Source organism: Opisthorchis viverrini (genome assembly GCF_000715545.1).
Source record: "Opisthorchis viverrini unplaced genomic scaffold opera_v5_15, whole genome shotgun sequence".
In the NCBI taxonomy this organism is placed as follows: Eukaryota; Metazoa; Platyhelminthes; class Trematoda; order Opisthorchiida; family Opisthorchiidae; genus Opisthorchis; species Opisthorchis viverrini.
Window position 1 is genome coordinate 3713277 of NW_008751671.1, and position 27358 is coordinate 3740634.

A 27358-nucleotide genomic window follows, 5' to 3' on the forward strand; every position below is an offset into this window, starting at 1 on the left:
ACCGGACTGCGCACGACGTGCAAACAACCAGTGGTTTGGCAAGCTGATGATCCACCAATAATCTCAGCAAGCGACCATATGACGGGTGCTGAATAAGACCCGCGATATCGCGTGACGTGGGATGTCGAGACCAATGAACATTCCGTGTGGTTTGCTTTAAATCTTTACTTCACCTGTAACGTGGCAGTGGTATGCTTCAAGACACCTTGCGCTTTAGACAAACGTTGTCTATCATCACATGATTATTTTGCTTAGCTCGATATATTAGGTACTGAAACGTGCAATTTTGCTTCTGGTTCACTGTCATCAAGCGAGTGTCACTGCGGCATTTTACACATAAACTCTTAGTTTATAATTTTACATGTAGTCCTGGTGTCTATGGGTGTTCCGTATAAACTGCAGCGCAAATATAAGAACCGTGGAGTTTTATACTTTTGTTTAACTTTTTCAATCTAGCTTTCATACGAATTTCTTCATCAGTGTTACTCCAGCAAACTTTCAGACCATGCAGATTATTTGGTTCTTTCTGCCCTATCGCCCAGGTTGTGGAGAGTTATGGATCATCAACTATTCATCAAGTACTTGGCAGTTTGAATGCAACCGACGGCGATTTGGGGAGGAATGGCTCGATTACTTACCGAATTGCCAAAGAGCCAAATCACAAACGCGGAACTCACACAACTGCTCCAGTCCACCAAACACACGTTCCTCCGAGTTTACATGAACGTCCTGGAGCTCAACTGGTGCAGGTAAATTTAATCCTACTGCGCTCCGGGTATTCATATTATTCTTGTCTTTCTATTCTTTTATTCATACATTTGTGCAAAATTACAATTACCGTTCCACTGATTCTGGCACATAGTGTTATATGATAATGATGTTAATGATGATAATATTTTGGCTCGTGGAAAGAAAGTGGGTTGCAAGATCATTTTTAAGAGTATAATCCAGCTTGTCTTTGATGTCATATCCAAATCCGTTTCAAAAAAATCCTAATGATGATACCGGGATGGCAATTATTAATCTTTTTAGTTACTTCCCTTTGATAAAATAATGAGAGAATTCCTCAAGGTAAGAGAAATGTTGTACCAAATATATGGTCCCACCTGAGCTTTGAAAAATTTGTCTATGATATTCTGACATGCTCAAAAGATTCGCCTTACTGTATTCAGCAGACAGACTAAGAATGGAAATAAATGGGGCAACAGTAAGTTTGGCTAAACATTGACTGGGATGCAAAGAGACAAATACATTGGTAAGACGCTTTGAAGCCTATGCTTCTTAGTAATTTCGAACAAATAAATCAGTAAATGAGGGGAGCAATCAGAATAACTATTTCTAAACCTAGGTATCATGAACAAGTGGCTCGAAGCAAAATCATTTATCGTTTGTAAATTTTTATCCACATGGCATTCATGTTGCGAGCTGCCTACCAAGCCCAATGCAATAACTCCAATAAGGGAGCCCTGGGGGTTCGAATCTGGACAGGAAAAAGCGACTGGAAATTTTGACTGTAAGACTATGTGGCGTGGAGTCTGGTAAGACAAACCTAATTTTACCGATTGTTCACCGAAGTGGTACGGCACCGAAGTGAATAAATATCCTATCAGAACTAGAGTTCTTAAAAAAAATCGTCCCCAATTTTGTGCTACTTGTAAACGAAAGAACAACATTACTTAGTTGGTGGTTCGGAAAACTCCAGCTTTCTATCCAAAAAGCACAAAATTATGTTCACTTCTTTTGTTTTTTTTTGCTGTTTAGGAATAAAATCTAGAATTTGGATGAATGCGTGTAATTTGCCCAAATACACTAGAGCATTAGTTGGTTTGGCCAGAAGACACATCCATTGTTCTCAGTCAATATAGCTTGTTGGTCAACCAGTGACTCCTATAACAGCACGCATTCCCATGTGCCGTCACATCACGTTGTGCGATAATTAATGATAGGTGATAAGTGGCTTTCTGTGACGTACCCGACTGAGGTTTTGTGTGACTGACTTGTGTGACACTAATAAAGGATATATATCATTGACTATCCCAACCGAAGCCAGATTATCATTGAAGGAAACAGGCGTAATAGACGATAATTCCAGTCCTACCCACTTGGAACAATTAAATTAACGTTTTGCAGGTTTAAAAAAACTGAAAAGTTTTTTTAGGTGTGATTACTCTGTAAGTGAAATTCATCATCTAGATTTCCGAGGAATACACTCATTTGCAATTCAGGTTTGGTTTTCACGAGAGACTCAACTGAATCTCTCGTTTATGATATTTTACAACTGAAAGGGCTGCACACAGGCTGTCTCATGTTTCCGCTGGCACGATATTCGAGTTATGGCAGTATATTTTCATAAAAGAAACTACTCACAAGGTGGCTGAAATCTCGTCGACAGCCCACGACCGGTTTCGCCCTTCTTGGGGCTGATCAGGTAGACGCAGTTCCGGAGTTTCCGTCAACCCTTATGAAAATCTACTACGATAACTCGAATATCGTGCCAACGGAAATATGAGACGGCCTGTGTGCAGCTCTTTCAGTTGTAAAATACCATAAACGAGAGATTCAGTTGAGTCTCTCGTGAAAACCAAATTAATTTGCAAATGAGTGTACATCTCGAAAGCAGTCCCATTGAGGTTCAAGTAGAACATAAGGTTGACGGGAACTCGGGAACTGTGCCGAGGCCCAAGAAGGGTGAAACCTGTCGAGAGCTGTCGAAGAGTTTTCAGCAAAATTGTGAGTAGTTTCCTTTATCATGATCTAGATGTTTTTGGTCGTGTACAAAAGGGGCAAAGCATAAGTGATTTGGTATTTCCATCCGACTCGCTTTTGGCGAACGACATTTTTTAGAGTTCATTAGGTTTGGATGTTGCAGTTCTGTTTGGCCTTATCATCACTAGTATAATAAGCGACCAGGGTTATTAAGCTATCTCTCTGCTATTTATGACACTACTCGGTAGTTGCCTGAACACAGTTTTCAGGCATTTTTCTTTATCACTGTTCAGCCACTTCAACACATCGCAGTAATGGCCAGTATGGACCACTGATTAAAGCCTGTGAATTTGCTAGGCCTTGATAGCTTTCTGTCGGTTTTTTTGGAGGCTAATGCTATTACTTTTGAGGGCCGTAGAACAAGCTACGATCTCGTCCGTCAATATTTTTTCACGAGACACTACCAATGTCTTCACTACTAAATGCACCACGAAAATTCAGTGGGATCTTAGGAATTTGCGAACTATCGTTCGACTTTGAGTTCAGAAAATCTTTTTATCACTCCATATGAGCCCAAGGAATAGAATTTTCGCTTACACATTTTGTGGTAATTTTTATGTAGCTTAACCGCATGTTATGACCTAAACTCTCTGATGGCCGTAGCGTTAGAGGTTGCTAGCCGCCTGCACTGCCTGGATGTTACTATTCCATAAGAATCTTGCAACCCATCTCGTAACACAGATGTAAATAGTACGCAGTAATCGATGTTAAACCGAGTTTTATGGTTAAGGAGATCATGGCTGAAAAGGTATCTGGGAGTCACTCACCTAGGAGCACCCAGCTGGATTTCTTGCTTCAAAATTTACCAATCGGCTGCTGAACTGCCTAACTGGTTTTGGAGAAAAAATCAGGCTGTGTGGCTGGTATACGTAATTTTGGTCAGACCTTCCAACCGAAATGAAATGCAGAGCACTAAAAACTGGCAATACCAAGCAAGAACAAGATTGGTATATCCGAGACATCACATAGGATGAACATGGAGACATAAACATACGAACACAAATGGACAATGCATCAGTCTGGGTAGCCACCAGAGTCGAATTCTCTCCATTGGCAAAATGAGAACCTTGACGCAAACTACGGAATCTGGCGTTCTTGACATCTTCGTATATTTTACTCTATGCCTTCTTCACACAGAATATCCTACCACTATTTTTGCTAGTGTATGCCGGCTTCATATCTACTAAGTTTGCGCTACCGGGCTCCTTTGTCACTATGTCAAAACATTTCCTGTTGTTGCTCATGAGCTTTTAAAAACGGCTACTTGTAGTGACAATAATGTCATCAACCACCATCGGTCACACGACCCTAATGACGTGCTGTTTTTTCGTAACAATAGCTTAGTCATAGCCACAAGCCGTACTGAGTTGCAGTTTCATTTGGTATTAACACCTTACCGCATTTCCAGCCTTAACCAAGGCTTCCCTTCCTTACGATCGTCGAAGAAAAAGGTCTATACACGAACAGTAGTCAGCGTTACTTCATTTGTACTACGAGTGTAGGTGCGGTTATGACTCGCGTGCCAATAATGACTTTCCAAGCTGAGTGCGCATCGCTCAGCCCCTCGCAATCGACCAGATCCTACAGATAATCGAACTCACGAGATCAACATTAGTCCATTGAACATTGGGTGCGTACTGACGAAACAGAGTCATAAAGTAGCAACCTAAATGAGGCCACAGCTGTATAAAGCCTAGTGGATTATCTTGCCACCACTATGTATGCGATAAATATCTCTGAATACTTTCTCATTAGTTAGGTCCCAGAGACGGAGAAACGACCAAAGAGAGTGGATTGGGAGTGAAAACCTAAAGGACTGTTTCTAATAAAATCGCTTGTAGGATAGCCAAGGTGGATGCAAGTGAAAAAAACCATAAAAGAATTTCTGTGTGGTTGTGATGACCATGAATGCAACACCGTGGTGTGCATTCATCTGAAGAGAATCTATACAATCGCTGAATATAACTAAACCACTGTAAAACAGCTGTGGTTAAGAAGCAGTATCTCTTGCTCGGCTTTATCACAAAACGTACTTGCTGCTCCGTTTATTTGCGACTAAACAACGGGTCAAATTTGGACTTTTGCTGAGTTTTGATCTCGATCTGTAATGCAATTCTCTCATCACCACTTTTTAGTAAAGTTTCGTGTGATGTCATAACAGTAATGGACTGAATTTCTACATTATTTGTTTGTTTAACGCTGGGATTATTCGTAAAATTGGAACAGATACGAAACTTGTTCATACTACTCGTTGTACAAGTGTCACACAATGACCTTGCTCTGTTCTGACCCAAGACTGTACAAAGTACGATATTTCGATTGCATAGATCACTCACGATGGACAGCTAACAGTTTACGGAGTGGTAGATCGTGAGAAGACTCCAGTAATTCTGGTGGACGTGATTGCTGAAGATAATGGCTTTCCAGTGCGCCTATCCAGTACGATTACCGTAACGATACATGTCTTGGATCTGAACGACAACAAGCCAAAATTTGTGTTTGCCCCAACGACCAATGCCGATCGATCTGGCAATGAAACAACCTCCAAATCATATGGTCCCGGATTAACCGTTCCTTATGCTGAACCAGCGTATACGTTGAACTTGAGTTTGGATACAAGTGTTGGGACAATGCTGATGAAAGTAAGTAGGATCTTCGTTTATTGTGAATTATCGAGCAGAAATTTTATACGTTATTTCTTATGAATACCAACAAAGTGATTACTCAGGTGGTAGCTATGCATTCCGCTATGCTCATATTTAAGTGTAGCACAAGTGTGACAACTGACTGCCTAACCGTGCCTAAGCACGTAGTTTCCACGCACAACTGGTGTCAATCACACTTTACATTGGGCAATCAACAACGTACTGCTGAGCGACAGTCTGGTTGGTGATCTATGGTTTCACTGTTAACCATTCGATAAAACTATATCAGTCCCATGAAACGAAGTCGGTTCTCAGGGAGCCACCTAGATAGAATTATTTGGAGATCGGTTCTTTCTGATAGGCATAAGATTTGCCGACAATTAGGGCAAACAGTTGGGTGAATACCATAGCTTGGAATGGTAATCCAAATAAATATTGAGTTCAGCGACCAATATTGAAATTCCCCTTTTAAAGGCCTCTAATAAACGATTGACACCTAGAAAATACTGTCTACCAACACGAGAAAACCCTTCAATCTGTATACACGGCTTGCACTAAAAATCCATCCACTGTTTCAAAGTGCACTTAAGTTTCACCTGGCATTTCACCGCCTCCATTTTTGTCAGTAACAGAGATACCCCAAATAGAAAAATGTGTGAATAACTTACAAAATGCCTGAGGCATTGAAGAGGTTTTTATGTTTCTGTGCGGCTACTGGGGTACGGTCCGCGGATTCTAGTCTATCTAGATATTCGTGAGATTCAGGTAGCTGATAATCCGCAACATAGATGAAAATCTCACCATTGCCTCCCAGCGGTTCTGAATAGATTAGCTTCATATTTGACATGGAAACTCATTCTTCACTAGGCGTAATCTTACAAGCCCCCCTTAGCAGACTTTAAGCAATCGCAAACTACATCGTAAATGATAAGTGAATATAAACTCATTTGCAAACTAATTTGAATTTTTCGGAGACTCAGGCGGTGCAGAACATTCAGTTGCCTGGAAACATCACAAACGAGAGATTCAGCTGGGTTCCATGTGAGTCTCTCGAAAAACCAAATTAGTTTGCAAACGAGTGTATATTCGCTACTTTTGTGCAATTCGATTTCAAGTAGAACATGAGGTCGACGGAAACCCGGGGACTGCGCCTACCTGATGAGCTGCAAAAAGAACGAAACCAGTCGTGGGCTGTCAATGGCTTTTCAGCAACCTTATGAGTAGTACATTGGTTGCATAGTTCTAAGTGCTTCGGAAAGCGTGTATGAAATAAATCAACAGGGTGTAAGCTGTTTTGTATTTCTACGACGCTTGGAACACTTTCAAACCTATGTGGTTTATTCAGTTCAGTAATGCTATTGCAGATGAGATCGGTAATCTGAATAAGTTGTATGTATTTATTGCTGTTGACGATAGACGTTCATCCTTCAAAAGCCAAAGATGACAGAAATTTAGTCTGGATTTTGCGGCGCAATTTGGATACGTGGCATCAACTGGGAAATTTCAAACGTTTTCAGACTTCCGCACGTGCACACATAGCTTAACATTCATAAATTGATACAGAATCCACTGCCATAACGCCAGTCATGAAAAACACTCATATGTCGAGAACACATAAATTTTGGATGCAGAAACACGCACACGAATTGCCCACACTCTAAAAACCATCGCATACCTCCGATTTTATCAGACAGTCCACGGTTCCATAGTCACGCATCTGGTGCGACGCGGAATCAGCAGCTTATTAGGCCTTATCACAAACAGCATGTAACGTAAAATTGCGTAAAATAAAATGGTTGATGCATTAAGTGTTATTCAATTAGAGAGGCAGTTGTTTTTTGCTCGTAACAGGGATCCATACAGTGTTTGCCTTGCAATCTGATTTACAATAAAGACTCCTCTGCTTGGACAATTTGGATACGGACAGAAAATCTGTTGCCAGCTGTTAGTTAGTTCAGTCCTTCCAGTGGGGATGGAGGACATAATTAGCCGAATATTAATCTGCAGTTTTGTGTCTCTAGTCAGATAGTTCAGATTGCGCCGCACACCCAGTCAGACTAACTTCATGGTTGAATAGAGGGATAATTGCAAAGTGATGTTTGTGTCATACGCTCAGTTTCGGGGCGACCGAAATGTTTCAAGTACATGTTACTGGTTGGCAAACTCCAAACAGAAGCGATACACTGACGGACAAGATTCCCGGCTTCACTTTTAGCACAGAGCGCACAATAGCTATGTACTATGACTGGCTGCCGAACGATTTAGCGTTTGGCGTCGGCTGTGCCAGTGCGTAAATGACGTGACTTGCTTCAGCTTACAGCATACATTGCAGCAGATTCAACTAGTCTATCGCCGTAACTTCAAAATAGCTCATGGGTTATGTATAGTGGTTACGTTGCTATCGTTCTTTCGGACTGCTCTTTCCCCAGTAACCGGAATCTGACACAAATTCCACTGGAATGTAAAGCTCACCCCTTGAATGATAGCAGCCACTAGCGTTTACTCAGTTTACTCCTACCGCGCTTATTTTACTGATGTAATTAAGAACAGCTTTTTTCTCTAATGGATGTGGCCTGGAATTTAAGAAAGGAATACACTTTTGCTAGAGCACCAACCAACAAAATGAGAAAAAATGAATTAACCTCTTAAGAACGGAAACTGTCTAGACCCGGCACTTGCCTAAATGTTTCGAAACTGAACACCATGCAACGGTGGTTTATAACTAAGAAGCTAAAGAATTCATGAAAGGCCTATGTGGTTTTTTAGGATGGATTTTGGAAACCGATGGCAGAAGCACCTCAATATTAACGGTTAGTAACCAGCATGGGACGGTGCGGCCGACTTCATCTTTCTATTCCTTCCCCCACTCCACTCAGTGTCTGTCGTCCCACGTACTGCTCTTCGTAGGTAATTTAACACAATATTGGAATCGCGTGACACTGGTACCTGCACACACTGGGTCGACTTGTTGTTGAGTCGTTGTAAGATTGTTCTTCGGACAACACCTGTCATGGAGCTGTCACCCTTTCAAAGATGTTGCTGCCTAAAGAGGATCTGTGACGCGAATGTCACCCTCATGAATCATCTAAAACACAAAGTGGCGCTGCCTAGTAGATTTTTGTTACTGGAAAGTGTCCGCCTCATTTTCCTTCTTAATAAGCTTATTCTTGGTGATACAAGGATTTGTCTAGTTTATACGCAGCTTTCACCGAATGAATGAATAAATCCGATCAATTGAAAATACCGCCTTCATTTCTCTTTTTACCGGAATTCGACCAGAGTTGGTTTATTCCCTATCTTGTCGACAAAACTATCGAGTAATCTATGCTCTCGATGATATTTACACCACCCGCGTAAAGGAATTGTTAGGCAGCAAGTCAAGAAATTTGAATTTCACTGCCAAGTGTTAGAAGCGAAATGTGTTTGCTCCAAAAGAGCAATCCACCAAGCACTTTGTCCTGATCGGAAGGTATAGGAGGGATATCCATGCGACAGCCTCTAAATAGTCAGCTTTTCAGATAAATTTATAGCATGCGCTAAGTCATGAAATCACTTCCTGTTTTCAATGCACTCGTGAGTGGATTATCGTACTTGGTCCCAGGAACCCCGTCAATCAATTCAACAAGCAACCGATCCCGCTTCATCCACTGACTGACCATAATCAGGGGAAAAGTTAATGGAGTGCTCTATAAGTCCGACAGCACTCCGTTCCTGTGGAACCAGAAGTAGTTAGGAGATAGAATGACCGCGGATGCCCCCACAAATAGTCAACTAGTTTTAGGCTTTCATGGGCACCTGACAAAATGGTTGCGTTTACATAGATGTATATATATACCTGACCAAAAATTGAAACCATTTTGTGGCTGCTGGATGTCAGTACTAAAGCAATGCTTCTGACCATCCTTAATTCTTTACCAGGCCAGCAGGGCATCCGGATTAGGAGAGGCCCAAATAGGAGTAAGGTGTTTTCTTCAGACAACTGGAATCTTCGTATTTTTTGGAATTACCGATGTTTTTTCCCTCGAACCTGGGCAAAATGGAAGATGTCGCTCCAAAAACCAAAGGGACTGATCGTCAGACGGTTTCTCGTAACCGTTGGCGCAATATGCAGTATAGTCAAAGTTCTTTCACAAACCAAGAACTTGCCCAGTAAATTAAGGCTAAAAGTCTCCTTGGGTTCTCGGCTCGGCCTGGCCCGGCCCGGACTTTACCGACAGGTGGGTCAGATTCTCTAGCCGTTAGCCTCTATAAACATGCTTTAAGAGGAAAGACACGTGTGTTGGATCACAGCCCGGAGAATTATGCCAAAAGACTAGGAAAATCCCAAGGGACTGAAGGTTTGAAAACTGCATCAACCAGAAACTACAAAGGGAAAAGTGTGAAAACATGTTAAAGCAGACTAATAACTTGTAAATTTAGAACTCTTCTTGACACTGGTGGAAAGGTGGGTCCTAAATACGCAGTGCGCTTGCATTCAAGGAACCGAAAGGTTATCACAATGATATCGCTGCTATTAGCGGAAATCAGTTATTCTTACAGAAGACGCTTACGGCAGACTGGGTCCACATTCTGATTTATAACTACATGGCAAAATCGATGGGAACAAGAAGTCGGATTTCCCATTACAGGCAAAAGGGTGAAATAATACTGGGTGGACAGAACTGTTTCGAAAGGAGGATAACGCCTATTCGGCTTCAGATGTCAAGAGGAGTTTTTACAGCTTTTGCCAGTGCCTATGGTCCCACAGAAGCTGGGCAAGAATAATTGTGTGAGCAGCTTCTACCTAGCGTCACATCTATTGAGTCAGCTGGCTATCGGTCATGCCTAGGATTGAAAAGGACATTTAAGGTGTTCAAAGTCGTATCCATGAAATCAAATGGCCGATGTCTACAAACGATGTATGCAACTGTGGAATTTCCCATCACTAGTAAGTGATTTACTGTTAGGAAGGCGCCTGCCGCGAATCAAATGCACCCAGGTTGTGGTCACACCAATCTTCCATAACTAAGCCGATGAGCGGTACTGATTGCCTTACGGATCATGCATGGGTGTAGTTCAAGTCCGATTGGTCCCGGAGTAGCACCGTCTTCATGGAACGAAATCATTGCCAACTACACCCAGTATAAGGCAGCTGTTGGGTCAGTCAACGTTAGAGAAATTCGTAGAAGGCTTAACCAACAGCTTGTCCATTCTTGGGCCATCTTGTATATTTAATGATGAGTTGACTAAAAGCAAGAGACTTTTCAGGATGATTGCGATTAAGAGCATTGCAATTGTTTTAATAGTGAACTTTAGCGCGAAAGGCTATTGCAATACGTAGACAGAAATTTTAAATCAGTGAAGCATCTCGTAGAATGAATGATGGATTAAAAAGAATGAAGAGTTCCAAGTCTATGCAGTTCCACGATGTGGCGATTTTGTGTAATATGAGTTGCTTCGCGGTAGTCCTCTTTGTCGAGTTTTGTAGTACGGTTCCAGATAGTTCCTCGTCGATCGAGGAGATTTCGTCAGTCAGGGTATCTCCTCTTTTTCCCCTTTACGTCTTGCAAACAGTATCTGCCAACTCTAACACGTTTGATCGTTCTCGAGATGTTTTTACGTCACCCTTTCCGGCCTGCCACAGGAATCGCGTTGTGGTTTGTTTCCTTGTGGGCCTTCATGCCTTTATTTTATAGGCTCTATTCCCTCTTTAGGACTGGTTAGTTTCCTTCCTTTGTGGTTAATTTGCTTCCTTTTTATTGGTTCATTGATCCGGTAGTTATCTTGAGGTTGATGGATTTCTTTCTTCATTCAGAGTCAGGCCAGGGTGTATTAGTCCTCCTCTTATGGCAAATAAAATTATTTGAACATGTTCCCGGTGGAACTGATATCAAGTTCTGTCCTCGTGGGATAAAACGAGTGGCATCTTGTCATGTCTTCTGTTAGGAAGGTTTCGTTCGTATATTTTAGTGGCCTGTTTTCTTCCATTCTGACTAAGATAGTGTTTACCATCGTCGTAACATTGAAGTTTGTGGGTGACGTTTTTCCCCTTCATTACATCCACTCTTCCCTGTGGTTCTGGTGGGTTCTTCTCAACATTTCCGCGGGTGTAAAGTGGACACGGGAGTCATGCAAAGTTGCTTTCCGGTGCCAGGTGCTTTCATTATGTATCCGACTACGAGTCTCGCCAAAGCGTTCAGCGATTCCGAAGATAGCACGACAATTCGATATCCTCTTAACGAGTGCCCTGTCAAATCTAAGTGCTTCATGCACAGTGCCAAGTGGCAGGAGTAAGTAAACTACTTCTAGAGGATAACTGTGGTTTTTCCGCGCATTCGGGGGCGAAATCGCAGCTACTAACCAAAACACTTTCCCCAACTACACCTGACTGTGGTCCAAATATAACTACTTCTAGAACATCTGTCTTTGCCAACCTACGGGCTATTTAAAACGGTATATAAATCCTGTTCAACCTGATGGATGCGGCACCAGTTGCTGCAAGAATTTTGACAACCTTGGTCGCACCCTGTCCAAAAACTTGGCACTAGTCGCTGGACCACATGCTTGGGTTGCCAGGGCATATGCTGCTACTGATCACCTATAGAGAAGACTTTAGTCAAGCTTCCACCTGCGCATGTATGACACGTTCATAGTGGGTTGAGCAGTTGGACTTCTTTCACAATTGTATGGCGGGGAGAAGATGTACACTATGCTGGCAACACACTCGGGTTGTTGGCAAGTTTCTCTTACACTTCAAATTCAGTGGTCAAACCAAATATCAATCATTCCTCGAACGAGCCTGGATTAACAGAATCAAGTGAATGCTAACACAGAGCCACTTACGCCGGACAGACCGCCTCCAAAGACATTTTTGCATTTGTTTGAAGAATATTCAAACCTCCTCTCCAGTGATAGCCCTCAGAAAAGCTTTGATTACTGCAAATTTGGTCTCAAACCTTGAGAAAATCTTACTTATGACAGAGCTCTTGGACGGACTGTCGTCCGCACAGTTCCCGGCAAACGATATCTCAACGCTGGAACATAGAAGCCTTATTCAAAACAGTAATTCAGTGTTGAGCACGATCACTGCTACTTGGATCTGTGCAAATTCTGGATTCATATGCCTCTAAAGAATCGGACTAGCGGTTCATCAAAGTATTGATTCCAGATCACCACGGAAAAGCCAGCTAACAGCCCAAGCAAATTTATTTATTTATACCGTCACCTGCTAAAAATAACTCTGCTGCCATTTCTGATCCACATTTACCCGACTTTATTGTCCTACTGTCAAACGACGATAACTGTCCCACTCCTACCAATGGTGTGCCACCTGCCCATCCATTTCCAAATAAATGGCCCGGTACTCGGCATCCTGAGGGAAAATTGTTGAGAAAATTTGTCTGCAGGAAGTGCATCGTTCTGCTAAAACTTAAGAAAATCAGAAATGAGGGTAGTGCCGTAATGCGTGAAAGAACCTGCGGTGGTAGTCACCTTTGTTCTATCACCTTTCGTCTAGCAAATGTCCCACAGAAGGACTCTGCGTGTTTGCCCGTGGATCTTAACCCCTCGGTTGGCATCCGCATAGTTCGTAGCACCACATTGGGCTCCATACAGACCAACTGTGCCTTAAATCCTATGTGAAGCCGCTCATTGGAGTAACTACAGTTGATCCACCGCCAACCATATATGTATTCAGGAGAAAAATGCAGGTACTTTCGAAAAAAGAACGCCTGTCAACTAAAAGTCTTATTTTTCTATTCTTTAAATAAGCTTACCAACATTAAAATGCAGATGTTTCGGATAAGTAAACAATATGCTGAACATTGACTCCTGCCGTCAAGTTACTCTTGATTCCGAGGGCCTTCTCGTTTGTGCCCGATCTGCATTTGGCTTTACCTATTATGTGATGTAGCGTTCATTACTATTGTGGCATACGTTTATCGAATTTCATCGACGAACGGCAAGTATCGCTCAGGATAGGTCATGAGTGAGTTTTAAAGTAGCACCAGTATCTCCGGAGTTGTGTTAAAACATACAGATTGTCAAGTAGCAACCAGTGATGATCACGATCTTAGAAAAAATTCTCCGTTTCGCCAACCCATAGTTTTCTGAGCTGCCTTGTCTGTTGACTGGCGAACGTGTATTGTGCGGGCACTCTGATCACTTGGTATGATCACTGTAAAACTGCTCAGGTTTTCACATTCTTGTGTCATTTTAACTCACTATGTTATGCCTTTTTGCATTTAGATCGTAAAAGATTTGAAAAACCGCAACGAAGTCAAAAAACTTCTGAGCAGCTTTTCACTATCCTCGGGTTACTTAGCGGCATCTCCATCCAAGTAAATCTTACTTTCACGGGATAGATCTACAATCCGGCTGCGTTTCAAAAACAGCTAAGATCTCTGATGCGCTTGGAAGAGATTCATCTGTTGCCGAATTCGAGCAAAGAAGCAATTCCACCCCCTATGTGTGTGCTTGTTGGTTATTCCGTTACATGAACATAGATGACAGTAGGCTTCATATACGGTACTATAACAACATATTGAAACAAATATTGTTCGCTCGACTACTCAACAGATGCGCGCGGTCGAAATCACGTGGCTTATGGACTTGCAATGAAGCCAGATTTCTTGCTTACCATGGATACGCTAGAGTCCACCATCAGTTAATTCAAGTTTGGGTAATATAGCTTTTTCTCCCCATCGAAATTTGCGCAGATCAAGGAATTTTGCTCAAATAAGATAAAACAAATAGTAATGAAACAAATACGTGACCAAGCCCCTATAACTAGGAAGAAAGACAGTGTGGGCTTAGAAATTTTGTTAGGATTCAGGGGGAAAGACCTTAGGGTACCTGTTAGCGGTCGAACAGCACCTTTTGTCCAACGGGACTGATTTTGCCCATGCACTGTACAGCGGCCGCTCGAAGCCGAGAGGTTAAGTGTTAAACTGCTATCCAGGGCTTCGCGGGTTCGAGACTCTACGGAGTTTGTGAGATGTGTTGCTTACCATGGATACGCTAGAGTCCACCATCAGTTAATTCAAGTTTGGGTAATATAGCTTTTTCTCCCCATCGAAATTTGCGCAGATCAAGGAATTTTGCTCAAATAAGATAAAACAAATAGTAATGAAACAAATACGTGACCAAGCCCCTATAACTAGGAAGAAAGACAGTGTGGGCTTAGAAATTTTGTTAGGATTCAGGGGGAAAGACCTTAGGGTACCTGTTAGCGGTCGAACAGCACCTTTTGTCCAACGGGACTGATTTTGCCCATGCACTGTACAGCGGCCGCTCGAAGCCGAGAGGTTAAGTGTTAAACTGCTATCCAGGGCTTCGCGGGTTCGAGACTCTACGGAGTTTCGTGAGATGTGTACTGCTGATGATTTTCAATAGGGATGAAACAGCCGTACAGTTCTTCTCGGTCTTTCAGAATAGATTGGCTTCACTGCCAGGACAAAATCGCCACTCACAAAAACAAACAAATCTCCTTGCACTACCAACAGTCCGAGCAATGTCAATTTCTTAAAGGATCAATATACGGTCAAAGAGCATGGATGCAGTAAATGTTAGTTGATGCGCTAAGTTTCCCGAAAACGAACTGCATGGTGTCACATTCGAAGATGGTGGTTACAAAATGTCAGCCTGATATATGTTGCGTTAATCATTTTGTTGAATTTAAGTGATTTTTTCTATATTCAGCGGGCGAACAAAATAGAAAATTGAAACACGATTTTTACAGATACGGCTTCGCTTATAAAGTTTATCAAGGGTACAATTTTTTACCGAAAGCCTTTGATAAAAGCTCTTGTAAATAGATGACAAGGTTGAGGGCATAATGGATGAGAAGTTGTGGGTTAGGAATTAAATAATCGACCCTTTAATGTCCTTGGGAGACTCTTAGTGAGGAGTCCTTGACAGTCCAACGTAAATGCAGTCTTTTTGCATGTCTTTGCTGATGACCAGGTGATTTCAAGTTTGCAGTAATCTGTGTTTGTAAAGTGCGCTTTGTCTAGGATGATATTCCGATGTTTGTGTGGCACTTGAATGAATGACACCAAGCTATTCGGCGGGTGTGATTCGAAAGTCCGTTTTGACTGGATGCCTTATAATTGAGCTGACCATATGTAGAGCATTTTAGTTCAGGTGCAGGGAGGTATATGCTCTGGGATAAACCAGCGACCGTAATCGCAAAGAGAGGAACAGTTTAAGTGAAGGATAGTAGGCTGCAAACCAGCAAAGAAGACTGTCGGTTGGTGAAACACAATCAGTGTGTCGTCATCTGGCAAACCGGCTGTATCTTAACTGAATCATTCAATTTTTGCAAGCTGCGGTAAATGACTAGAGAGAGGTTGTTAGACGGTGTAATTTTCGAAAGCCTCGTCCTAGCAGCAATTTAGACGTGCCTCTTGTGGACCGAAGCGTCGTTTCTTAGTTCCGTTACCCATAGATGCAATGTATTTTCGCTCAAAATTTTCTCTTCGTACACATCGTTAATGGTATTGATCACAAACCGTAATCCTGAATCAACAATATCCTTAGTGCAAAACCTATGAACTCCACCCTACAGACACACGGTAAGATTTTGTTTGTACTTCACGTCAACAAAGCCCTGAAGGTTCAGATGTTGACGGCGCGAAGATTCCTTATAGAATACGTTTTTGCCCCAGTTTTCTGCTTAATTTGATTTCAGTACAGCCACAATTATCTTTGGACTCTCCCGCGCAGTGAAATTAAATACAGGATACACCAAGCTTAAACTGATGGATATCCCATCGGTTGAGTACGAAAAAGACGGATGATAAATATGGTGCCAATGAAATTGAGTTTATTCAATCGTTTAACTTAAATCACTATGTTTATAATTCTTGAGGAATGCTGATTCAGATTTAAATGAGTGAATGACTCATCAGTAATTTACATTTTTGCTTGAAGGTGGTACAATTGAAACAAAATTAGACGTTGAATGCGACGCCATGCAATGCACGTCCTTAAGTTGAACGATTTCTATTTTAATTGCCTGTACAATGGTAGCCTCACTATACGCCGCCTTGTGAATGTTATTATGCTCCGACTAAGGCAGTGGTTTATAAGAGAAAATCGTCCAAATGCTCCCTATCTGAGCACACAAAGCCACAATGTTTAATACTGTAAAAGTTATAAAAAATACATAACATGAAGGTGGACCGGTCAGAACATTCCATTCTAACTTAAAAGACGGTCCACCTGTCGTAATGGGAATCAATTTTGGACCGCGCAATCTTTCTTCTTTTTGAGACTACGAAATTTCCAGTGAATGGCTTAGGTTCGCTGGACATGAATCAGCAAAAAGACGTTCGACAGAGATTGGACCAGGCATGGAATCTTTATCACTGATTCATTAATAATAGAACGGAGCCCACGCATGGAGTCAGTTTATGGTTTATACGTAATCTTCCAGTGTGGCTGCACCCTTAATCCCATAACAAATTATTTAAAATACCATCAAGCACTTTGCTTACTCCTTCGTCTCATACCTTCCTCACCTCAAAGGACTTCATACCTCGGCAAGATATCATCATCGAAACGTATTTTTACCACTGTACTAAGCATTTCTGCAAAAATTAAATTCACCCTAAAGCCAGAATGAACCTATTTAAGCGATTTTACTTCCGAACCATGGACGGTTTTGATGGTATATTGTGGCTTTCGTAGAAATTAGGCAAGAACCTCTTTACCGTAATATATGTGTTCTATTTATATTATTCCGTTGTGCCTCATTCTTTTCACCTAACAGACGACATCTGGGCTCGGGCGTTTTGGCCTCATACGTGTCACAGGTATTCTGTGCTTTTAACTGGTAAAATTTCAAAGCACATGAAGAGGATCGAAAGTGTGAACAATGGCACATAGCGTCGCAATATACGGAAAACTATGCTACTGGAACTTACACAGGCATTCCTCGGAATAACTTTTTAACTTAACTGTGTTTACCCAAACTGTCTTGGATAGACTTTTCGAACTGGGAAACGCTAGGTCTACATCGTTTCACACAAATGAACAAACCGCCCAATGAATTTTTGTATAGGACTAAGTAATTGGTGACCGGATATCTTGTTAATTTTTCTTATTCAATCCGCTACTCGCGCACCAATACAAAAGTCCCACTGTAGAAATTACATAATTTACCACAAAATATGCACACTCAAGGTTTCAAATTCAGTTTCTTTGGATTATCGCCCTTTCCTTTCAGAATGTGAATGTTTGAGATTACCCCTTACCGTAAATGGGTGTGTTGTGCCTATTGAAAGTTTGAGACGTATCCACTTGAGATAATTGCAGCTCTATCGATCTTGCTGATGAGCGACTTTAGAAGTGCTTGCCGCCTTCTGGATCACAGACAGGGAAGAAAATCGGATTAAACCATTCATGGCACTTGTCGATACTGTTGTTGTTATCGTTTCACAAGGATGCGCCCCACTTGAATTTCAAGTAGCTTTCGCACGAACACCCGTGGGGTCCAGTGTGCACCGAAACTGTATGAACACCGGATAACCTAAATTTAGTGTTCAAAACCGGAGAAATTTAGAAATAATCAAGATAAAACAGTTTTCTCCCACTTTCGAGGGTTGACTGAATAAAGTACTAAAACCAGATGACCTGATGGTCTGAGATTCGTGAACTACACTGAGCATAGTCAAAAGCCATATTGGTCCTCCTTGTGTATACCTAAATACGCAACAGTGCCAATCCAAGCCATCATTGATATTAGCTACCTTTGCCTGACATTCACATCGACGATCAATTCCTTCTTTGTATCACTCATTTAGTGACATTTAGAATTTTATAAACAGTGCTTTGTTTACTTGATAACAACCATCAGATGGTTGGAAATCATGCAACGTCTACTTTTAGTTGACGCTCAAATAGTTCCATTCCTTTGCGCATGGTGCGTCCTATGTGCGTCTAAAAGTTTATACTCAATAAAACCTATTGTCAGGTAGACCCAGAAAAATACTCATCAAACTTCAAACATTTCAGCTGACGATAGCTTATTGAAAGATCGCAACCGTCAAGCAACTGACTTACTTTTGACCAGCAGAATATTCCCTCAATCAACTAAAGAACTGGCTTCCGAAATTTCACGGGTTGGCAAAGTTGCTGACTCAGGCCAGACATTTTGATTATCCTCACTCTTATAATAATCACTGCCAGTATTCTCAATTCATTTAGACAGACTGATAGGCATTCACTACTAGCCCTCTGAGTTCAACTGACTCAGTTTCATTCTTGGTTTGCTGTCGCTTGAATATGATCTCCAGGCTGGTCTACTGAACAGTTCCGCTGTAAGGCCGTAACTGTTTATGTCAGCAGCAAACAATGTGCTCAACATCTCACGGGAACAATTTACGAGGCGCTTTAATGAAAATAACGATTTGTCGAATTATAGCTCAAAATCGATTCCATTTCACGGTAATATCATTTTGTCTGCTTGACTTTCAATCAGTTCACTGCGATCGATCCGGATGACGGTCCCAACGGCACAGTTTCGTACGAAATTATCTATTCTGGTGTCACGCCTCCAAGAAAAATGCAAACCAGTAAAGCAGAAGCATACAATATGGCAGATAAGGACAGTTCGGAAATACAAACATTTACACTTCATCCTGATGGACGACTCATTCTTTCCAAACAGTTGACATCCGATGAAATACCTTCCTCCTTTCACTCCAAGTTGGTTCACTCGCGGTATCGTCGACCGGACAGGCTGCTTATTCGGGCGTCTGATGATGGCCCCTCACCGGAACATGCGATTACTGGACTACATATATTTTACTTTGATCCAGTTACGCAAACGTCAGTTAAGACACAGGCCCTTAACATACAGACATTTAATGCGCCACAGCCGATTCGTACCGCTGGACCAAGAAAAACCAACACCGGAAATCTGCCAGAATCCGGTGCTGGTAGTGCACACATCAGAAGCAACAACAGGTTCGAAGAGACCTACGCAAAAGATTCTACCGACACAAAATCAACAGAACTTCTAACTCCCAGAATTGGAAGTTTACCGGTCCTTTATTTGTTGGCGCTGGCTGTCTGCTTCGCTCTCCTCCTCGTGGTTGCCAGCCTAGCTTACCTATATGTGAAGATGAAACGGCCGTCGAATTCACGCAGTACGACACAGAAGTACATGGGTAGGTCTTTTTTGACGAAAAGTACATAAAATTACGAAGGCACATTCATGCACGTCGTCGTTTTTAATTACCATTTAGCACCCGGATTTTCGCACATTTTTCAAGAGGGCGACTGTCTGATGCGCAAGGGCTACTGTTCAACGATTTCCGCACCTAGTGCTTCTATAAATTAAGCAGATGGAAACATTTACTGATACGGATATTGCCCAAATTTCGATAACTAATCTACGTATTTTTAATGTAACCCACGAAAGACAATAACCGTAACCAATGTATCAATAGCACGCTGCGTGAATCAGACCGAGCCATCTGGAGCTGTCATAAGTCGTTGCTGGATTAGTGAGCAAGTCTGATTTTCCTGATATTTATTATCATTAACTCTCTACTTTCGAACTTGACAGAGAGTGGTTAAGTAATGACGTGTGCTGCTGACATAACTGAGGCCGGAATTAACTGAATCCTAAGTTGGCAATTAGGTATATCAATTTCAAGTCAACATTATTCGATTGCTTGGGAGTGTAACTGCCAGATGTGTAAAGTTTGTGTCTACATCACACTTAATTGAATAAATCTCCCGTCATCGCGCTTTGATCCTGTTCAGCCCACACAAAATGAGTGAAACAGTGGACTCAATGGGGTAGGCTTTCTTGCTAGAATGCTTAAGCTGCGCATACCCCTGACTGTCTGGCAGCTTAGCTCTACTCTACCGGAGCGTGTTCAACACATGTGAAGCACCATGTCTGAACAGGGGCATATATTCACAAATTACGCGCTAACTGATTCAGAGCCTGTCACGAGGACGCAATAGCTGCTCCGACTTTACCGAGTGGTTGTTTCTTTCATCTGACCCCATGATCACTTGAAATGTACTTGATAGGGTTCCTGGGTTTGACTCTATTCACCGAACTGACGTTCCCAAATCAGATCAGAGAACGAGCCTATTGTTTGCCTATTTTGCCGGAAGAGAACCAGGACAGTCTGAGTATGACAGAAGCAGAATTGTTCGAAAATGAATACAAGGGGTAGATACAAAAGAAAGAAGATGCATACATAGTAATTGGAAGATGTGAATATCATTTATTCGACGGAATTGCATGCCTTCCCACAGAAATGCTTTAGGGATTTTGGGATTTTATATCTTACGTAGGTGCGACTTGTTAGGCAATCCACTTTTGAAATTTTCATGAATTATTGGTAGTGATCAAACTTTAGAAAATGGGAGCTATGAAGCATGGCGCAAGTTGAAAGGATAAGAGTTCCTCTAAAGTCAAGCGCTCAAAAAGGTGTGGTAGCATGAAACGGCCACCAAGTCTAGCACCACACTGCTGTCGCCGAAGAACACTGACCCCCGAGACTTACCAAGTTCTGGCTGCTCTCGTAGACGCTCTTTATTAGGGGGCACTCACCTTGAGCCGCACTTTTGACCTATCGTCACCAATCCGTACAGCTGACATGTGATATGCAACACTCAACCAGTTTTTATAGTATTCTGAGCCCAAATGAAGCAAACATTTAGGAGAAAACTAATGATTGGAATGCAACGAATTGGCAGCTGCACCGTAGATTGTATTCCGGTTATCGGCTTCCTTCCTGTAATCCTTCAGCGGGCTTTCTACGGGACTACATGGATTCTAAATCCTTCTACATTCCGACTAAGACGAATTTCAGATGGTATCATTCATCGATGTTGCACTGTCTTCCGGTGGGTTGGGCGAATCTGGAAACGAATAAAGTTCCACAAAGATGTTCATGACCAGTGCAAATGAAGATGACAGACAACAAATTCTGACACCGAAATTCGGGTTTGAATCATATTGGTTACAACGTTTACCCCGATCGGTATCCCAGATTGGGAAACCCAAATACATGTGATAGCTCTAAAATATATTTTCCGATGGATCTATGGTGCTGAAGAAATACGGAAGGCTTTCTACCGTATGATCCATCACGATTGCCAGCTCTCGTCACTTCATGCAATGGCACTTAGTATGAAATCTGTCACACCGCTATTATGTTCATTTTAGGTCGCCATCCAAACTCCGCTGTGTTTCTTCCCTTTTATGCTTTCCAGATGGTCACATAAAGGGATCTCTTCGTCCATTAAAGTTGGATTGTAGTCTGCATAGGCAAGGAAAAAACAAGCGAATCCATTTAAGACTCCAAACACCCTTGATTCACTAAGCTAAGCAGTCAAGAAGGTAGACTGCTCTGTATCAGTATTTTGACCCAACCTTAAGCTGTCACCTTAACGTGGTGGTCGGGTTTGAGTGCTGCAATGATCCCGCGGGCTACACTGGCTGGAACTTCGTTCCATAAGGTGCTACCATGCCAGGAAGTTTAAAGGGCAGCAGCCAAACCAAGAGCAGTGGAACCCCGTACTACAAGTAATCGTGCTACGAGGTGATCTGAAATTAAGGTCGTACTGTTCTCTGTGACAAGTGTGAAGGCAGTAAGTTGGTTTCCCCAGGTGACCAGCATGTCCATATCTATGAAAGCAGCGGTGCCACCTTCTCCCGCTTTAGGACGGGTCAGAAAAGGTCGGCCCAGAAAACCCCACACTCCGATCCCCCAAAGGTTGACCGTGGCCACCGGCGCATTACCCCATACGGTCAAAATACTTTTAAAACCAAATTGCCCGGTGCTGCTCAGAAGGCACCTGCTGTGCGCAGCCTCATCAGGAATGAGAAAGTAATGATTTATTCCCTGCACCTACGGGTTAGGCTAACCCCCTGCGACCAAGCAGGTTAGACTGTTGAGTCACCTGGTCCGGGAAGGGTCCTCAAAGAAAACTCTACCGTCCGCTGCCTCTTGGATCAGAATTTTGAATCAGTCTGTCCGACTTCTCCGATTCGATCGCCATCCATGGCTGATGCCAGGAAAGCTATACCAGCAGGCAACGAGTTCCACGGTGCAAATCTCGACGCAGACTCCTCAAACGCCAAGTAGTGAAGAGTCTAAGGAAAGACCGAAAGCTCTGGTGGACGTCAAAAGCTCGGGAGATGGATAAGGTCTTTGCTACGGGAAACAGCCAATATTTTGAATGAGCATTTCAACTGCGATTTGGTCGAATTGCATATGAACGAAATTTAAGAAGACGTGATCAACCCTTTAAACGGCTAAGTAGCTCTTGAACTTTGAAGACGATACTGCGAAACAACAGATGGACTAGCAGGATAGACGCAAGACTCTGAAGGTAACATTCGAGTAGGTCTTACTGATGGCTAGGTGCATTAATTTGGTGTCCTTACCAAGAAAATGAAGGAACTCTGCTGATTCGGTTTACTATCCGGTTGAACACATCACTGATGATCAGTGGGGAATTTAATCACTCTGGCTGTTTAGTGTGTGCATGGGTTCCTCTCTTTTGTTTTCCTAGTGGTGTCGGAGATTCACATTGATTCGTTCAAGTATACGATGTCTCGTTATTTTAAAACATATCAGAGCCAGACTGGTTCTCCGGTCTACATGTCGGTCGGTGCTGTACACCAAGTTGTTGAAAAGAGGTAATTTAGCGGCCCATCAAATGCGTCGTGGGCCTGCCTTCAGTTTCTGCTGCATTCTGTTAGACAATTGGTCGTCGGGAATAAAAGGGTTAGGAACATGGCCTTCTCCTTGACAGTGGCTTTTACCGTTTTTGATGGACCCTAATGGAGTACACTCTTTGAGTCTCTGTTGAAAAGCCAGTCGTATCATTCGAAAGATTTACGTTAACAAGCAATGGAAATTGGCTTGTGCAACTGTGCAATATGGAACAATCAATTATAAACGCAAGTGCAGTATGTGTCTTGCCGTCGGAACAACTTATCCAGTTGCAAAGATTTGACAATGTCCTGTTGTCTTAGTTCGTGACTTTATTGTATTACACCCGCGGTCCATCAGATTCACGCGGAAACCGACCTCATTTGATGTATATCTGTAAAAATATACGTGGATGTGACCTTCCATACCTCCTTGCTTTTCAGATCCTAGTGTGAGAGCCACAGAAACACATAATTCACTCACTGGTTCACATCATGTAAGTGGACATTTTTTATATTACCGTGGTTGGGTTTGTATTCATAGTATAAGTTGAGCGATTTTAAAACCACCCAGTAAATATAAGGTTATTGGCTTATAGTAATGGCATCCCTTAACCGAGTAGGCACAACATTCGTCTGGATTTCCATGTGTTTTACGGATTCTGGAAAAATATGCCATAAGTCATCTTTATCAGCAACTTATACAATGGTATATTCTAGACCAAAATCCATCAACTGACAGATCTAACGTTACCTTTTAACCACACTGCTCTTGTGTAATCGTGGAATTCATCTATTTGAAATGTATTGTACCTGTGTGCAAACTAAGTGCAGTGGACAATTGTGTACCTCCTTGGGTGTGTGCCTGCTGAATCTTTTTTCGTTTACTAATGATTTTGGTGTCAAGAAAGAACGGAATAACTTTCGTTGAGTCTTAAAATAGTAATAGAAAAGCAGGCAATATCCAGTCAAACAGAGAGTTGATATTTTCGTGCTTAGGCTAATAATGTTTCAGGGATGCACCAACCAAAAGGCTAAACAAGCCTTGTTCGACCTCACCTGTTCACGTCTAGCAATTATTTTGCTGGTGACCAACAAAGCAGATCCAGCTAAAACACGGTTGACGAAATTTGAGGAGTGCAAGTGGCCCTGCTTAATGTGGGAGGATAAGAAAACCCAAGGATCGATAGTCTGTTTTCCAGAATTCAGGCGCGTCCCGTCTTTTTCAGTTTCTGCGTAGATGGCTCCTCTTCAGACCTCTCTGTCAAACTCATTATCCAAAGTGGAGTTTAGAGTTTCTCCAACGTAGTTGACAGCTGCCGAAGTAGCGGAATTCCCGATATTGCCGACTTCAAACGCCAGTTTTAGTTGGTTGTAGAAAAGTTGTTGTGGGATGTATGTTTTGGTTGCTTAATCCGGCTTCGGTCAAGACTACCTTCGGTTCCAAGAGTGATTTTCTAGTGCTCGGATTTCGGTCTGTACATTTGATCAAAAAGATATGGGATAGACCCTATTACTGACTTTAGTCATCGTAAGAAGCTGACATCTCATCTGTATTCTGTCTAGGTTTCGCTATTATTTATTGGAAATAAATAACACGACAGCTTGATACGCTTCAGTTTCGGTGTTTATTCACACCTAAGCTCCCGAAGGTGATTGAAGACTGCACCAGTCTTCGAGACTCCTTCTTTGAGCCCATTTTCAGACGCTTTCTGTTGATGGTGGACTGCAAAGTTGTCAGAAGTGTGTGAAGCGTGACATTTTGTAAACCAACAGTTGAATCTCATCTGTTTCTTTCTGACCTGACAAAGGCGCATTTATATTTTATTCTGCCACTTTTCGTGCGTAAGATTCATGACTACTTGCTACCGGTAAGTAACGTGTCGTCAATGTCTTATACATCGCGTTGATGCGTGCGATCACTGGTTAGACTGCGTGCTTCTCAAATCGTACCTAATTAGGCTGCTATGAACAGTCTTCCAAGTGTATCGCTGCTTTACAACACTACGGGAATATCATACGACTCGGACGAGTACCTTTTTACCAGGGATTACGCAATCTTGGTTGCTAATATATTTTGGCAAAAGTTTTATGTATATTGTAGTCATCTACAGTTTGTTCATTTTGGCGTGCATTTAGTTGTGAAGCTTACCAAGCAGATACAGTCGTGAGAGAGCAGCGACAAGCTAACTCATTCGGAAATTTTACTAGACCCGATTTGTCTAGGTCTTATGCAAATTCTGGCTGACAGAGAGCACTGAATGTTAGCCTAATGAATCCCAGTGTGGTGCGAAAATAAGTTTGTCAAATTTCATGGGGCAGGTATTTTGTCGCATTGGCGTTGCTCATCCCCGTGGAGAGGAATGACCTGTAGGTGATTGCTATCAGTCGGTAGTAATGAGCTACATTCAGCATGGCCAGAGGGATCTTGTTTGGTTGAAAGGTCTCACTAAGACTGTTGAGTCCTTGTAATGGAGTCTCGAGTCACACGTATGTCGAGCGAATCGGAATATCTAAAGGAAGAGTTGTTTGAAATTGACGGTACAACTTACAAACAAGTGAGCACATTTTTATGAAAAACCACGATTTTTTGCCTTCCTCTCCAACTACGCCAATTTGCAAATAAAGTGAATTTGAAAGAGAGTTGCAACTGAATCTATCAATCAGAATATTCTTCAACTGAATGCGTTGTTCATTTATGTATCAAGTTTCCATTCGGACAACATTTGATATATCATACTGTATTTTCTTGTGAGAGCAAACTATCCATAAGAACAGTGAACATCAAAACTGGTCGCAGGTTTTCGAGCGGTTCTCATCAACTTTGTGATTGTTCTGTTAATGATTCTGAGATGTTCCGTTAACATTGCTGGCCGCCGCAGCTCAACGTGAAACCCACTCCAAGTGAAATGAGATCTTGGTAGTCTGTTTTTTAGATGATCGTTTTCGAGTTCACTCTCATGATACCAGTTGGTGCCGCAGCTACCCTGGTGTCATTGTAGGGGAAGCTGGGGTAGGCTAAGCAGACGGATGGCGAATGCAGATGGGTAAGCAGGCACACTAACACATTCATATATCTCTATCGGAAAGGAAACTCAGTGTGTTAAGGTCAGTTGCTGCACAGAAACCGTGACAAGTTACAGAAAAACAGATGGAGAAAAGTGCAAACGAGTTAGGTAAGTGAATAGTAAGTCATGAGGCTGTCATAGTAGTACGAACGGTTGAAAATGGATGTGAGAAAAGACGGCATCTTCTGTCTCTTTTTAATCCTCCTTTTCGACTTCCCCACAGAATCCGTTTGGAGAAATCCAGTTGGAAGTGAGTACTTCGGACCCAAACGACACCAGTTCAACGGTCAGATATCAAACAGGCAAATCATCACCGATATCAACCAATGTGAATTCCTCTTGTAACTATAGGACATTGGGCCCAGCATATCTGATGCTGGAGCGAGAGGATCCTGATACATTACTCACTTTAGACAAATGCTGTACGGACAAATTTCCACGTAAGTATTCGCTCGTTTTAAATATGAAACCACGATTAAAGCTATCATTTTTTACTGAGTTTTAGACCTGTTTGCAAATTAAGCATGTGTTAGTAGGGAAAGTTAGGTCGAATTTTAGACTATCGTATTACTGTATTCACCTATAAACTAACTGGTTGACATTCGGACGAATTTCGCTCAGAAACTTTGCTCCTGAACTTCAAAGTGTACATTTCTGAAAGGTTCGTTTGAAAAACGGTGGTCACCAACTTAAAGATGCTGTACAGGTGTTTACACTGCTGGAATAATGACTCTGGATGACATGCTGTGCACTTTGTCTCTTCCTGAAGCCTGTCACAACACTCACGAAAAGCGTAACGTCTTATGTTGAAGCTAACATTGTTTGGTCTTGTTTTTTATGGCTGTCATCAAAACTGTTCACAACACCCTGGTCAATGAGGAAACAGACGCAAAAGAATTTGTATCAATGAATATTCTCTGTAATACGGCATTTGGATACGGTATAATCCTATACAGATCTATCCTTGGAGTATCTAGGTGAGAGCTCGTAATGAGGGTAAGTTTCTCAGCACACCAGTCTATGGTTGATTAACAGCTGAGCAAAAAATTAAATCCCGAGGTAGATTGCCGATCAAATGAAAAGCTCCCAAGGGGAAATGTAAGGCAATCGTCTGACCGGGGCGCATTATCGATATGTGTTTGACTGCCTTTTACACATACGACTCAAGATGGAGCTCTGACAGCAAACATAAATGGCTTAGGAAGGAC

General features: G+C 42.1%; 1 protein-coding gene across 1 annotated transcript; it reads left to right on the plus strand.

The window, feature by feature from the left end:
* Positions 1-502: 502 nt before the first annotated feature.
* Positions 503-26594, plus strand: T265_12797 (hypothetical protein; the record flags this gene model as incomplete). The annotated part of the gene is made up of 5 exons (XM_009165497.1): positions 503-749; positions 5094-5408; positions 18874-19564; positions 23527-23579; positions 26374-26594. Coding segments are annotated over 5 exons (1524 nt in total), but the record flags the coding sequence as incomplete, so codon positions are not given.
* Positions 26595-27358: the final 764 nt, after the last annotated feature.